The sequence below is a fragment of the Hordeum vulgare genome, chromosome 6H (assembly GCF_904849725.1).
Source record: "Hordeum vulgare subsp. vulgare chromosome 6H, MorexV3_pseudomolecules_assembly, whole genome shotgun sequence".
NCBI classification, from domain to species: Eukaryota; Viridiplantae; Streptophyta; class Magnoliopsida; order Poales; family Poaceae; genus Hordeum; species Hordeum vulgare.
In genome coordinates this window covers 16,943,084-16,958,757 of record NC_058523.1, presented here as the reverse complement: position 1 = coordinate 16,958,757, position 15,674 = coordinate 16,943,084, and the positions used below count along the sequence as shown (strand labels likewise).

General features: G+C 47.7%; 2 protein-coding genes across 2 annotated transcripts; one reads left to right on the top strand and one right to left on the bottom strand.

Moving 5' to 3' along the window:
* Window positions 1-5,827: 5,827 nt before the first annotated feature.
* Window positions 5,828-6,871, top strand: LOC123401259 (DNA-directed RNA polymerase II subunit 4). The gene is made up of 2 exons (XM_045095007.1): window positions 5,828-6,051; window positions 6,157-6,871. Exons 1-2 carry the CDS (start codon window positions 6,003-6,005, stop codon window positions 6,522-6,524), a joined length of 417 nt encoding a protein of 138 aa, XP_044950942.1. The 5' UTR covers window positions 5,828-6,002; the 3' UTR covers window positions 6,525-6,871.
* Window positions 6,872-7,128: 257 nt separating this feature from the next.
* On the bottom strand, window positions 7,129-10,799 carry LOC123401258. Its single transcript, XM_045095006.1, has 6 exons — window positions 10,686-10,799; window positions 10,409-10,568; window positions 9,501-10,061; window positions 8,390-8,867; window positions 8,224-8,305; window positions 7,129-7,500 (listed from the first exon to the last, which is right to left on the bottom strand). Exons 1-6 carry the CDS (start codon window positions 10,725-10,727, stop codon window positions 7,297-7,299), a joined length of 1,527 nt encoding a protein of 508 aa, XP_044950941.1. The 5' UTR covers window positions 10,728-10,799; the 3' UTR covers window positions 7,129-7,296.
* Window positions 10,800-15,674: the final 4,875 nt, after the last annotated feature.

Sequence of the window (15,674 nt, the reverse complement as noted above, 5' to 3'; positions counted from 1 at the left end):
TGTGCAGACATGGCCTCGGAACACATGAGACCGAAAGGTCGATCATGAATCATATAGATGATATGATTAGCATAGGGATGCTTACCACTGAAACTATACTCAACTCACGTGATGATCGGACTTGAGCTAGTGTAAGTGGATCATGAACCACTCAAATGACTAGAGAGATGTACTTTTTGAGTGGGAGTTTAGCGAATAATTTGATTAAGTTAAACTCTAATTATCTTGAACATAGTCTAAGTCCACTTTGAATATATTTGTGTTGTAGATCATGGCTCACGCGACAGTCATCCTGAATTTTAATACGTTCCTAGAGAAAGCTAAGTTGAAAGATGATGGAAGCAACTTTGTAGACTGGGCTCGTAATCTTAAGCTAATCTTACAAGCTGGGAAGAAGGATTATGTCCTTAATGCTGCGTTAGGAGATGAACCACCCGCTACGGCTGATCAGGATGTTAAGAACGCTTGGTTAGCACGTAAGGAGGACTACTCAATAGTTCAATGTGCAGTCTTGTATGGCTTAGAACCGGGACTTCAACGTCGCTTTGAGCGTCATGGAGCATTTGAGATGTTCCAGGAGTTGGAGTTTATCTTTCAGAAGAACGCCCGGATCGAGAGGTATGAGACCTCCGATAAATTCTATGCTTGCAAGATGGAGGAAAACTCATCTGTCAGTGAACATGTGCTCAAAATGTCTGGGTACTCAAACCGTCTAGCTGAGCTGGGGATTGAACTCCCGCAAGAAGCTATCACTGACAGAATCCTTCAATCACTGCCGCCAAGCTATAAAGGCTTTGTGTTGAACTACAACATGCAAGGGATGAACAAGTCTCCCGGCGAGTTGTTTGCCGATGCTAAAAGTCGCAGAGTCTGAACTCCGTAAAGAGCATCAAGTGTTGATGGTGAATAAGACCACTAGTTTCAAGAGAAACGGCAAAGGCAAGAAGGGCAATTCGAAGAAGAGCGGCAAGCCTGTTGCCAATCCGACGAAGAAACCCAAAGCTGGACCTAAGCCGGAAACGGAGTGTTACTATTGCAAGGGTATGGGTCACTGGAAGCGCAATTGCCCCAAGTATCTGGCAGATAAGAAGGCGGGCAAAGAAAAATCAGGTATATTTGATATACATGTTATTGATGTGTACTTAACCGGCTCTCGTAGTAGTGCGTGGGTATTCGATACCGGTTCTGTTGCTCATATTTGCAACTCGAAACAGGAACTGCGGAATAGGCGAAGGCTGGCGAAAGATGAAGTGACGATGCGCGTAGGAAATGGTTCCAAGGTTGATGCAATCGCCGTCGGCACAGTGTCACTTCAGTTACCGTCAGGATTAGTGATGAATTTAAATCATTGTTATTTAGTGCCTGCGTTGAGCATGAACATTATATCTGGATCTTGTTTATTGCGAGACGGTTACTCTTTTAAGTCAGAGAATAATGGTTGTTCTATTTCTATGAGTAACATCTTTTATGGTCATGCACCGAATGTGAGAGGATTGTTCATATTGAATCTTGATAACAATACGCATATACATAACATTGAGACCAAAAGAGTTAGAGTTAACAATGATAGCGCCATATTTTTGTGGCACTGCCGCTTGGGTCATATTGGTGTAAAGCGCATGAAGAAACTCCATGCTGATGGACTTTTGGAGTCACTTGACTTTGATTCACTTGACACGTGCGAACCATGCCTTATGGGCAAGATGACTAAGACTCCGTTCTCAGGAACAATGGAGCGTGCAAGTGACTTGTTGGAAATCATACGTACCGATGTGTGTGGTCCGATGAGCGTGGAGGCACGCGGCGGATATCGTTATTTTCTCACCTTCACTGACGATTTAAGTAGATATGGTTATGTCTACTTGATGAAGCACAAGTCTGAAACATTTGAAATGTTCAAGCAATTTCAGAGTGAAGTGGAAACTCATCGTAACAAGAAGATCAAGTTCCTACGGTCTGATCGTGGGGGTGAATATCTGAGTTTCGAGTTTGGTGCTCACTTAAAACAATGTGGAATTGTTTCACAGTTAACACCGCCTGGAACACCACAGCGTAATGGTGTGTCCGAACGTCGTAATCGTACTCTACTAGAGATGGTGCGATCTATGATGTCTCTTACTAATTTACCGTTATCATTTTGGGGCTATGCATTAGAAACAGCTGCATTCACTTTAAATAGGGCACCATCAAAATCCGTTGAGACGACACCATACGAACTGTGGTATGGCAAAAGGCCTAAGTTATCGTTTCTTAAAGTTTGAGGATGTGATGCTTATGTCAAAAAGCTTCAGCATGAAAAGCTGGAACCCAAAGCGGAAAAGTGCGTCTTCATAGGTTACCCAAAAGAGACAGTTGGGTACACCTTCTATCTCAAATCCGAGGGCAAAGTGTTTGTTGCTAAAAACAGAGCTTTTCTCGAGAAGGAGTTTCTCTCGAGAGAATTGAGTGGGAGGAAGATAGAACTTGACGTGGTTGTCGAACCTCTCATCCCTCTGAATGGTGGCGCAGGGCAAGGGGAAACCTCTGTCATTGCGATGCCGGTTGAGGAGGAAGTTAATGATGATGATCATGAAACTCCAGTTCAAGTTTCTGTCGAACCACGCAGCTCGATGAGACCACGTGCTGCTCCAGAGTGGTACGGTAATCCCGTCTTATCAATCATGTTGTTAGACAACAATGAACATGCGAATTATGAAGAAGCAATGGTGGGCCCAGATTCCAACAAATGGCTGGAAGCCATGAAGTCCGAGATAGGATCCATGTATGAGAACAAAGTGTGGACAAAACACCGTCCCTAGCAAGCCTCTAGTTGGCTAGCCTGTTGATCAAAGATAGTCAGTGTCTTCTGATTATGAACAAGGTGTTGTTGCTTGATAACTGGATCACGTCATTAGGAGAATCACGTGATGGACTAGACCCAAACTAATAGACGTAGCATGTTGATCGTGTCATTTTATTGCTACTGTTTTCTGCGTGTCAAGTATTTATTCCTATGACCATGAGATCATATAACTCACTGACACCGGAGGAATGCTTTGTGTGTATCAAACGTCGCAACGTAACTGGGTGACTATAAAGATGCTCTACAGGTATCTCCGAAGGTGTTAGTTGAGTTAGTATGGATCAAGACTGGGATTTGTCACTCCGTGTGACGGAGAGGTATCTCGGGGCCCACTCGGTAATACAACATCACACACAAGCCTTGCAAGCAATGTAACTTAGTGTAAGTTGCGGGATCTTGTATTACGGAACGAGTAAAGAGACTTGCCGATAAACGAGATTGAAATAAGTATACGGATACTAACGATCGAATCTCGGGCAAGTAACATACCGAAGGACAAAGGGAATGACATACGGGATTATATGAATCCTTGGCACTGAGGTTCAAACGATAAGATCTTCGTAGAATATGTAGGATCCAATATGGGCATCCAGGTCCCGCTATTGGATATTGACCGAGGAGTCTCTCGGGTCATGTCTACATAGTTCTCGAACCCGCAGGGTCTGCACACTTAAGGTTCGACGTTGTTTTATGCGTATTTGAGTTATATGGTTGGTTACCGAATGTTGTTCGGAGTCCCGGATGAGATCACGGACGTCACGAGGGTTTCCGGAATGGTCCGGAAACGAAGATTGATATATAGGATGACCTCATTTGATTACCGGAAGGTTTTCGGAGTTACCGGGAATGTACCGGGAATGACGAATGGGTTCCGGGAGTTCACCGGGGGGGGGGGGGGCAACCCACTTCGGGGAAGCCCATAGGCCTTGAGGGTGGCACACCAGCCCTTAGTGGGCTGGTGGGACAGCCCAAAGGGCTCTATGCGCCAAGAAGAGAAAAATCAAGAGAAAAGAAAAAAAAGGAGGAGGTGGGAAGGAAGGGGGACTCCCTCCCACCAAACCAAGTCCAACTCGGTTTGGGGGGGGAGTCCTCCCCCCTTGGACTCGGCCGACCCCCTTGGGGCTCCTTGAGCCCCAAGGCAAGGTCCCCTCCCTCCCACCTATATATACGGAGGTTTTAGGGCTGATTTGAGACGACTTTTCCATAGCAGCCCGACCACATACCTCCACGGTTTTTCCTCTAGATCGCGTTTCTGCGGAGCTCGGGCGGAGCCCTGCTGAGACAAGGTCATCACGAACCTCCGGAGCGCCGTCACGCTGCCGGAGAACTCTTCTACCTCTCCGTCTCTTTTGCTGGATCAAGAAGGCCGAGATCATCGTCGAGCTGTACGTGTGCTGAACGCGGAGGTGCCGTCCGTTCGGTACTAGATCGTGGGACTGATCGCGGGATTGTTCGCGAGGCGGATCGAGGGACGTGAGGACGTTCCACTACATCAACCGCGTTCACTAACGCTTCTGCTGTACGATCTACAAGGGTACGTAGATCACTCATCCCCTCTCGTAGATGGACATCACCATGATAGGTCTTCGTGCGCGTAGGAAAAATTTTGTTTCCCATGCGACGTTCCCCTCCATATAGCCCAACGGTACAACACTCGGGATGTTTAGTATTCCATCATTGTTTCTTACAGCTAAAAATAACTTCTCTCTTTTATGGTTTGGTGTTGATATTATGGATGTTGTGGCTGCTCTGAAAGAAAATATGTATATGTTTTTTCTAGGAAGAGAACCATTAGATCGAACAGTGGCTTATGATATCTTCGGAAATCTTCCTTTTCTTTAGTTCACAGTTTTCCTGGATAGCTATATGAAGGTTAGGTTGTTCATGGTCTGGGGTGCTTCTTTCATCTTGTATTCTGTATTTTCCTATTGGCTATTGCATATACCTTTTATGCTATGTGTATGGGTGACGAGAACATATCATATAGGATTAGAAAATCTAGAGCATTTTATCACTTGTTTCTAGGTTCAATTTGTTCATGGTTCAGTTATATATAGGATTTTGCATCACGGGGTTAGCTTCCTTCGTATGTTGCTCTTATTTTCCCAAGTCGTATACTTTCTATGATGTGTGTTTTGGTCATGGGAACATATTATATAGGATGAAAAAAATCTATTTTTAGTTGGTTCAATGTTCAGTTATACAGTACTTTTGATCATTATGTTTTTTTTGTGGGCTAGCAAAGCTCCAGAACAATGACCTGATGCTAATGGTTGGCTATGTCTATCTACCATCTTTAGTACCAGAGAGTGGATTTTCTCTTTCCTAATACTTATACTTCTTTGTTATTTAGATTTCTACATGTTATGATTTCAGGTTTATATTATCATCCATTGTAGATGTTACAAGTTCATATGCAAAGCAGCTAGATTTGTTCAGATAGTTTTTAGTTCGTTTGTTTATTCAGACTTTGTTCATGAATAATGATGACTTTTTTTGAGTTTGTATTGAGACATTCGATATATATCCGTTTTATAGAACATTTTATAATAAAAAAACTATATACCTTGCAACATGTCAGATGCATTTTTCATTTTCTGATGCTATATAGCATTTCACAATGATTTTCTATGTATGATCTGTAGCAAGACTTACGTACACATACACAATCTGTAACAATGTATGCGTCATTGTACAAAAGAATCCATTCTGATCTAGATATATCCACCACGTGGATGGATGAAGATAAATATCATCATAATTAACCTATAATAATTTAGACGTGCATTTGCACGTGCAAGCCTACTAGTACAATCAAGCTGGTGTCAGCATTGTACTTTTGAAAACAACATGAAGAAATTTCTTGGATTTGTAGATGGGTAGTTTGCAGTCGTTGAAAGAGAAAAAATAGGAGGAAACAGAAACCCCAGGGTAGTTGGGGGCGTCGGTGTGATGGGATCCGGTTTCTTCTAGTCGATGGAAACCCGGCCCGTTGAGGAATTAGATCCGCGACCCAGGCCCGGCCTGGCCCAGTCTTCTCCGACGCCGCCTCCCTCCTTTCTTTCCCCCTTCCTCTTCCACTCCCGTCCCCTCCTCTCGCCACGCCGATCCGAATCGCCGCCGCAGCCGCCGGAGAAGATCAAACCCAGCGCCAGCAGCCATGTCCGGCGAGGAGGAGGAGAACGCCGCCGAGCTCAAGATCGGCGAAGGTCAGTCCCTCTCCCTCCTCCGCTCGTCCCCACCCCACCTAGGGTTTCATCACCGCTAGATCCGCCAAGCTAACCCTAGGACCAACTCTTGTTATCCGTGCGCAGAGTTTCTCAAGGCCAAGTGCCTGATGAACTGCGAGGTGGCGATAATCCTGGAGCACAAGTGGGAGCAGCTGCAGCACATGTCGGACGGCGGCGCCGACCAGGTCTCGCAGGTGTTCGAGAAGTCGCAGGCCTACGTCAAGCGCTTCAGCCGCTACAAGAACCCCGACGCCGTCCGCCAGGTCCGCGAGACGCTCTCCCGCTACAGCCTCGTCGAGTTCGAGCTATGCACCCTCGGCAACCTCTGCCCTGACACCGCCGACGAGGCCAAGGCGCTCGTGCCCTCCCTCGTCCCCGGCGGCAGGTTCGACAGCGACGACAGGGTCGACAAGATGCTCAACGACCTCTCCCTCATCAAGAAGTTCGAGTAGTCTGCTCTTCTTGCTCCTGTTCCTCGAATGGACTTGATGGAGATGGAGACTATGTGTCATTTATCAGTCTCAACAAGTACTCCTAGCTACTGGTAGCCTACTTTGGTCATGTGTTAGTCTTCAGATTCAGATTCAGATTGTCTCCTCCTATGCTATGATCATAAGACATGAGCAGTGTCACTCTCAAATCTATGGAGTTGATTAAACCTTGTTGCTATGCTGTCTTGGTGAAAAATGTTGTAGCTGTTGTTTAATCTAGATGATCATAAGACGGAGCTGATTAAACCTTGTTGCTACCATCTTGTGATTTTGGTCACCTGGGAAGAATTTGGTTTTAGACTGAAAAATTGTTATCTCCTTGGCCTCTGCTTGTACTTTACAATCTCTTCTCCACAAGGAAAGAGTTGAGCACTTGCCGATGTTTATCTGTGTTATACTACTATAGATCTCAACCACTAGAAAGCTATGCCCAATGGTGAATCCTGAACATATGAATGCTTCAGGTCCTGTTACCATCCCATCTGGAAGCAAATCACTGGCTGTAATGTACATATAGATCTGAACAGAAATCTCAGGATCACTGAAGAATGGAAGAAACATGACACAAGGCAAGAAGAAAGCTCACATCTTACATATACATAGTTACACAGGTGATCTGTTCTCGTGTCACATATCTACTGAACCAATCAAAAGAGAAGAAGTTTCTACAATGCCAGATTCATTTCCTTCACCAGTTGAGAGGAACAACACATGCTGTTTTCTTCTTCTGGGGCTACGAGCACCAGTTCCAGCAGCCAAGCGAGGGCGGCATCCGGCCGGTTCTCCTGATGTGCTCTGCCTGCTCTGCAGTCCTCGCGGCGCTCTGGTCCCTCTTCGACTCTGCGGCAGCTCGCTGCTCGTCTGCAGTGTGCCTTGTGGACGCGAGCTTGCTCATCAGCTTGTCCTGGGCACGGGCTCGCATCCTCTCCACCTCGACCTTGAGACAATGAAACCATTGTAGACTCATTAATATGGACAGTGGGTCTATTACAAACATGGACATGGAAAGATGATGCCTCCACAAAGAAAAGGAAAAGACACCCCAGTCTCACACTATTTGATTTTGTGCACTCTGAAAGACAGGCGCATATACAGCATAATCTGACCAAAATAACAGCAGTTGTAGCAGCAAGAACTCAAGCTGAGTTAGTAAATCTAATTTTTGATGAAATGAAACAGAAGATACTTTTGAGTTGCTATGGCATATCCAAACGACAGCAAGAAAATGGTTTGTGTAAGAAATTTTGATGAAGTGGAGCTAGGTGTAATCCTGTGCTATATTTTGAACGGAAATGAAGCATTATCCTACTCCTTTCCTGTTTTGAGCACGATAATGCTGCAAATCCAAGATAAAGGGATGTGCTGCCACCAATAATTCAGTGTACTATATAAACAGCTCTGTGCTAAGCTGGGGGGAGCACAATCTAAAGGGATGTGCTCCGAATTTAGATAAAAATGTTGGAGAAGTTAGTCTGCCAAAGGAGTCCATGTGCCATAACATGATGTATAGTACCAACAGGGTACACACTAGTTGATTCCAATGTAGGATTTTTCTCATGTCTATACAACATGGAAATCAAGTGGTAAAATGAACATTTTCTGCGGAAAAACTCGGACAGAAAAAATGAATCTGAAATTGGACTGCAGGAAAAAAGCCAACCTCAATTTTTCTCATTTCTGCTTCGATTTTGGCTTTCTGGTGATCTTCCCATGCGTGGATCTTGATCTCTTCTCGTTTGAACCTACAGAATAAGTGCCAGAACATAATCAGTCACCAAGCACCCAGCGCTTTAACTGGACAGAGACATACACTTTGGTATTAGCACCTTGCTAAGTATTTGGCCTTCTCTGCCTCCTCCCAAGCAGCTGCACGTATTTCGGTTGCATTTTGTGCAGATTGGTCTGATGACACTGTCTTGAGAGAAAGTGATGCGTCCTTTTCCTCTTCCTTCTTACTTGCCCATGCCGCGATGCTGGTTTTACCTAGTTGGGTGCCAAGAAGCATTATCTCTCTCCTAGTCTTCATTTGCAACTCCTCTTCGCTTAAATCTGCATTGCTACATTCACCGCGGTTGATAACACCGCCAGCTGCATTGATACCCAATGTCCTTCGTGGAGTAGTTGGCCGAGAGCAATCCGGGCTTGTTGCTCTCACAGGTGTTCCTGTCCGGGATGGTTCTTGGCTTGCAATTGGGGTCATTTCAGTACCCATGTCCCTCATCGATACTGACCGGCCTGTTGGTGGGGGAGGTATGCATGCAGTGGCACTATGAAGTGTGGTAGATGAATCACAGCTCAAAGTAACTGCACAAATTCAAAAATTATGCACTCATGTCATGATTTTTTATACTTTCCAGATAGAAAGTATGCAAATAGATTGGAAAAGGGGAGAAAGGTGTTCGTCAGTTCTCATCTACATACCACAACATACAAGCTGAATCAACAGTTGGACATACAATAGTTGATTCATCAAGGCTAGCTGGTGAATTATGAAGCTAAACGTACTGTAGAGCCATGTACGTGGTGAATTATGGAAGAGTGATGAAACTATGCTATCACAAAATCTGGCAAGGACAGTCTTGCTCATATTCTTGCATCACCTGAGGGCTCTATCTAAAGAAGTAAACAAACAAAGAAACTATCTGCATTCGTCTATGCATGCATTATGTTCAGTGTTCACTAAAGTTTTGGATAGCTAACAAGCTCTGTGCATTGTCAAATTAATAATCATGCTTTTGAATGATACAGGAAGAATTGTGATATAGAAAATGTGAGGAGCCCCCCATGTTCTAATGCTCCACTCAGCTAATGGTAAGAGGCAATCAATCATATCTTAGCAGAAGAATTGATCAGATGGCATATAGCACCACCAACTACTTTATGAGAAGTGGAGCAGCTGGGGTATGAATATGGTGGCATAAAGAGTGCACTACTTACCAGCTGAATCAATTATAGTACTTTCTGCACCAGGTGCAGACTTTGCACAAGGCTCCACTTCTGGATAGGGCTCCGGCGTGGCCCAGTTCGCCGCTTTCTGCCACCCAATCTCCCTCTTCTCTTGGCTCGAATCGATCCTCTTGGTATCTATTTCCTCCATGGCCTCCAGCACAACCTTCGTCGGCGGCAGCCTCCCTCCACCAAAGCCAGTTTTCTCCATCTTCCTTGGGAAAGCTCCACCAGCCCTACCAGGACGGTTCGTCGCCGGGCTGGCGATCCATTTCTGGGCATCATCCCACTTCGACGGCGGGGGCTTGGAGAACGGTGCGACCACCGCCGTGGGCGCTGACCGAGCGGAGGCCCCTCGCTCCTTATGGAACTCGAAGTTGGACGCCACGCTCTCTGAATCGCACGAGTCCTCCTCGGGCACCCTGAACCTCGAGCCCATGGAGTGGGAGTCCCGCGACCGGTGCCCGCTCCCGGTGTCCAGCGAGGACGAAGACCCCGACATCGTGCTCACCACGTCCACGTCCTTGTATTCTTCGCAGACGCTGCCTCCTCCTGCATCAAAACAATGCCACGGTTTCAGAACAGGAAATGTCAAGAAAATGCTCTGCTTTCAAGCAACCATTGCCTGCCAATTCTCAGTCGAGCCTCTGATGCAACTAATTCAGGCATGAGAAGTGCCTGCTGATCTCCGAAGACATTATTTAATATTTCTTTTTCTTGTTGTACTCCAATCTCTGCCTCGGTAACCAGAGACGGAGAACGTGCACTGACTGAACTGAACAGAACACATAAAGAAAATCATGGAACAGTGCAGCGGACCCAAAATTGATGGATAAAATGGCTCCGAATCGAGCAATGCGGGAACGTGGAGGGGGACGGGGGATGGGGGAGGTGCTCACGGCGCGCGTCGTCGTCGGATCTGACGGAGGCCATGGGCACCGCGCCGTACTCCTCCTCCTCCTCCTCCTCCTGCTGCCGCCCCTCCACGCCGTCGTCCTTGCGGCGCCTCTCCACGCCCAGCAGCATCGCGCGCAGCCGCTTCGGCGAGAAGCCCCCGCCCTGGTTGGTTAAAGGCACAGCGCGCGCGTCAGCTAGCTCCGCCGAGAGAGGAGGAGGAAAAGAACGAGCAATGGCGCCGCGAATGGGAGGAGGAGGACGGGGGGCGGGGGTGCTTGCCTGCGTGGGGAACGACGGCTTCTCGATGCGCTCGTAGTCCATGGCGGCGCGCCGGAGGAGGGGGATCTGCGGCGGCGGCGGCGGCGGCGGGCGTGGGAGTGCGAGGGGACGGGAGAGTGATGGGGGGGCACAGTTAAAGCTGAGCTGAAGCTCGGGACTCGGGAGTACTACTTTGACTGCCGTTTGACGGGACGGGGGTGCCGGCTTTGGGCCTCTCTTCCCGAACTATTTACACTCACTGCCACTGACCGTTTTCCGGAATTTTTTTTCTATGACAAAATCTGAAGGTATGAATGAATGAATGATGATGCATCTTATTCTTCTCTGCTAGGAGCATGATAAAAATTACAAGTTCTTCTGCATTTATGCAATTTCGGCATCGATGACCCTAAAAACTCCACGGCAATGGTCCAACAGGATCAAGCACCGATGGCTTACCAACCACTTTTTTTCGTTGGTTGTCTTAATAAAACCAAACTGTCAGTTGCTAGGGAAAATTGACTATTTGTTATTAAGTTTGTTGCAATTAAATTATAACTACAAAGTTGATTTTTTATTAACAAAATATTAACTAGGGACTAGAGCGTAAGAGATGATTAGTGCTGGAAAAATAGAAAAAATCTCACGCATACACGGACCATATACAGACCATATACAAATCGATTGCTACAAAAAGAACAAGTACCGGATCGATAGCTACACAACGAGATAAAAATAAAAAAACTGATAAAGAAAGAAGGAAAGGAAAAAACAAATATGGATGCACCCGTGCTACAAACTACGATCTTACTTTTCTTTGTGTTTTGACCTGCTACGACCCTAGCAGCGAAACAAAAGATTGCACTGTCCCAGGCCTTCAGATCAGCTTATACTCGTGTGCTAGCTAGACGTGTAGCTATGTTGAAACAATGTTGAAGACTTATGAACGGCTAGTCGAACGTTCGCCCAACTATAGATGCGTTGACTGGCCGGCTGTCGGTCCATCGGTTGATGAGTTCGTCGCCTAGGGTTGAAGAGGCGTTGCCTTATGAGTTGCGACGGTTAGGTTTGGATGGAGGGATGGAACGATGCATGTAGTTATGACTATAAGATGATCACCAAGCACGTACTTGTATTTGTATACGACATGTGTGTGAGATCTTTTTCTTTCCTAGCACTAATCATCTCTCACAATCAAGTCCCTAGCTATATTTTGTCAATAAAAAATCAACTTTCTAGTTATAATCAAATTCCAACGAACTTAATGATAAATAGTCAATTTTCCCTAGTTGCTAAGGATTTAAACCGTTTTCTGATCGAGGGGCCCCGCCTGTCATACCACGTCATCGGCTTGCTTGACGGCCAGGCCGTTGACGGTTTGCTCATATTAATTCGTTGTCTTCCTCCCTCTCCTTCCCTGCCCGCACTCCTCTCTGCTCTCACTCTCAATCTCTCACTCTCTTCTCTGCTCTTTGACGCCGGCGGTGACTAGCGTCATGGAAGCTCCCCCACCGTCATGCCTTCCTGGAATGACGGTGAAACGAGCTCAGAGGATGAATGCGACACCATAAGCATGGACATGGCTTTCTGGGTAAGTTTCTTTGGTCTGCTGAGCTAGGGTTAGTGTTCTTTGGTGAGATAGGGTTAGGGTTCATCCTGGAGCTAGATTAGGTCTACTAAGCTAGAGTTACTGTTCTTTATTACGCAGGGTTATGGTTGTTGGTAGAGCTAGGTTTATGTATGCTGCAAAACTAGGTTAGTTTTAGGATTTTTGCTGGATTGGGGAATGATGTTTTTGATCTATATCTTGTTGGTGACTTAAGGTGATTATGTTGATGTATGGATGCATGAGACCCCTGACATCACTGTGGAGCCCCTTTTATGTGGCCAGTTCGAGCTTTTCTGAACCCACCTGCATGATGCACCACATGAGGCCATAAGTGTGTGAAATTTGAGGGAAGCTTGACTGGTAGGCGTTTCTTTGATTGTCCTGTACAGCAGGTATAGTACCTTAAGTAGTGACATTATCTCAAAACTTAGTAGCACGTGTATATAAGTTCCACTTTTGAACCCATAAAGTATTTATAGGGAAGAACTGAAATATGCACTGTATTATAGTATTGAGGATCACCGGCGGATCCAGCGTGTAGGCACGGTGGGCCGTGGCCCACCCAGAATCTGAAATATTTTATTATTATTTATTAAAAATTAAAGTTGACCAAGCCGTCGCTGGCCAGCTCCCCTCCCGTCGCCTGCTCGCCCCTCCTCCCGTCATCCCGTGGCCGCCGCGCCCGCACGCCGCAGCTCCCCTCCTCCCGCCGGTCGCCGCGCCCGCAGGCCGCAGCTCCGCTCCTCCCGCCGGTCGCCGCGCCCGCAGCTCCCGTCATCCCGTGGCCGCCGCGCCCGCAGGCCGCAGCTCCCCTCCTCCCGCCGCCGCCGGTCGCCGCGCCCGCAGGCCACAGCTCCCCTCCTCCCGCCGCCCGCCGGTCGCCGCGCCCGCAGGCCGCAGCTCCCCTCCTCCCGCCGGTCGCCGCGCCCGCGGCTCCCGTCATCCCGTGGACGCCGCGCCCGCAGGCCGCAGCTCCCCTCCTCCCGCCAGTCGCCGCGCCTGCGGCTCCCCTTCTCCCGACGGTCGCCGCACCCGCGGCTCCCCTCCTCCCGACGGTCGCCGCGCCCGCGGCGCCCCTCCTCCCGCCGTTCGCCGCGCCCGCGGCGCCCCTGCTCCCGGCGGTCGCTGCGGTCGCCCCTCCTCCCGCCGGTCGCGGCGGTCGCCCCTCCCTTCCTCTCAGTCTCAGGCCTCAGCCGGTCTGCACAGATCGTCAGATCCCCTCCTCTGTCTGGTAAAGTGGTAAGCACACTGGGAACATATTTTTTCTCTGACTGTAGCCTGTAGGATTTCTCATTGGAGCCAGTGATATAATCACACATTCACATTGGATTGGATATAATTGCAGACTTGCAGTTGCAACTTGCAAAGCAGAACATGAAGAGGAAAAGTGCCATTCTGGATCTTTTTAAAAAACATGAAGAGAAAGTGAGGAAGATTGCTACTGAACATCACACGGAAGATATTGAAAATGCGGGGTGTCCTAATTCCCCATCTCCTATCCATTCGGATACTGAAATCGAGGAGGCAACGCCAAGTCTTCCATCACCTCAACAACCAAGTGCTACATGTGGGAACTATAATGTTGTCTGACTTTTGAGCTATATGTATTATATTGTTGCCAATTTTTGTGTGACACTTGGATTAGGTAGGAAAAAAATTTTAGATGTGCACACCCTCCATTTCATTCCTGGCTCCGCCACTGTTGAGGATTATGGTTTACTGTGAAGTATGCTTTTATAATATGCTTTTGTTAGTTAACTGGATTTTTTGAACTGAAATTTATGTTATGTCAGTTAACTGAATGCTGGTCAGTTAACTGAAATTTGTAACCTAACTGGTTTTTCTTAATGTCGAGCTTGAGGAGGAGCACTGGCTTCTTAGAGCGGTGGAGTTTTTGGGCTCTATTTCGAACGTACGAAAAGTTGTCATCCCTTTGGACATTGTAATTTCTATACTTTGTTGGGCTTTTTTGCACATATGGTGTTGCTAATTGATTTGAGGTTATTTTTCTGCAAAAAGATAACCCATGTTTTATTGATGGATAAAATGTTGAGATCTAAGAGCATCTACAGCGAGGCATTACAGATAAGGCCCCTCAAACGACCGCGGACATACCCGCGCGCATCCACGGACACCCAAACGCGTCCGCGAACACTGATCGGACATGCCTCAAATAATGCACTCTACATCCGGACACTTTATATCTCATATCTCAAATCCATACAACCCATGCAACTACTACGTCGACGCATTACACACATCGTTCAGCTACTCCATCACTACTAACATGCCATCGGACTACCAAAATTTGACATGTTTGGCTATGATGGAGATCATTCAGGCTGCCCTTGTCCTTCCTGGTGCCCTTGCCATCCTTGTCATGGAAGTATCAATCGAAGATGCGGTATGGATTGAGCTGGATCTGCTCGTCGCCGGAGATTTTCTCGCCATTGTTCACCTCCTTCTCCTCCTTCGATGGCAGTCCGGCCATTTCACGGACCGCTCGATTCTGCTCGCGGGCGAGGGCGCGCGTGTACCTTCATTGCCATTTCTTCAAAATGCGGGCGCGGGTGGCTCCTCCTGTGTGGCCGCCCACACCGCCGCCTCCGCCTCCGTCGATTCATCCGCGAGATAGGCCTCGGCGACCCATATCCTCTCCTTCCCACGGCGGGAAGCCCGTTCCCGGTGGGACTCGAAGTCCGCCGGAACGGTCGATGGATCCTCCCGCCAGGACCTCGATGTTCCCCTGGAGGAACCGAGCGCCCGTTGAGCGAAGGCTATGGAGTCATGGCAGTCAGATCCTGCCGTCGACCGAGCCTGTCCTCGCGGGAGTGGTGGAGTGCAATGGGAACCGCCATTGCCTCCTCCAATCCACAGGGGACGACCCCCCAGTCGATGGATCCCGACTGGTCCGAGTCAGGTCCGCTTCCCGCCATGCCGGAGAAGGACGGAGATTGCCGAAGCTGAGCTTGGGTGGCGGATCAGATTGAAGGAGATGGAGTGAAGTGGCTAGGGTTTGGTCTAGCGAGCGGGATGGGAACAAATATTTGTGGGGTAGCTGCGGGCCAGCGCGGGCGTACCCGGGCTCCCTCATATCCATCCCATATTTGGGCCGGATATGCGGGGTGTCGATCAGCCCGGGCGTTTGAGGTGTCTGTTTGGGTCGATTTTTTTGTGATCGGTTAGTGACCGAACAACCCGCCCGAGTGTTTAGACGGGTTTGAAGGTTCGGCTATAGATGCTCTAAGATGATTTTCTTCTCTAAAATAATCAAGGTGGTTGGTTGCTTTTTTTTACGAGCTGCTTTTAGGGTATTAACATGACGACCTTTTAACTATAGTATGACGAGATTTTATCTGTTTCAGGGAGGATAGATGACGGCGACACACCTTTCACGATAA

Bases quoted from the DNA above. Each gene is read 5' to 3' on its own strand.
- LOC123401258 (XM_045095006.1), bottom strand. From the start codon at position 10,727: ATGGACTACGAGCGCATCGAGAAGCCGTCGTTCCCCACGCAG. The intron at 8,306-8,389 runs GTGCTAATACCA...CTTATTCTGTAG, and splicing joins AAGGCCAAATACTTAGCAAG to GTTCAAACGAGAAGAGATCA. The intron at 7,501-8,223 runs GTTGGCTTTTTT...CATTGTCTCAAG, and splicing joins CAGAAATGAGAAAAATTGAG to GTCGAGGTGGAGAGGATGCG.
- LOC123401259 (XM_045095007.1), top strand. From the start codon at position 6,003: ATGTCCGGCGAGGAGGAGGAGAACGCCGCCGAGCTCAAGATCGGCGAA. The intron at 6,052-6,156 runs GTCAGTCCCTCT...ATCCGTGCGCAG, and splicing joins CGAGCTCAAGATCGGCGAAG to AGTTTCTCAAGGCCAAGTGC.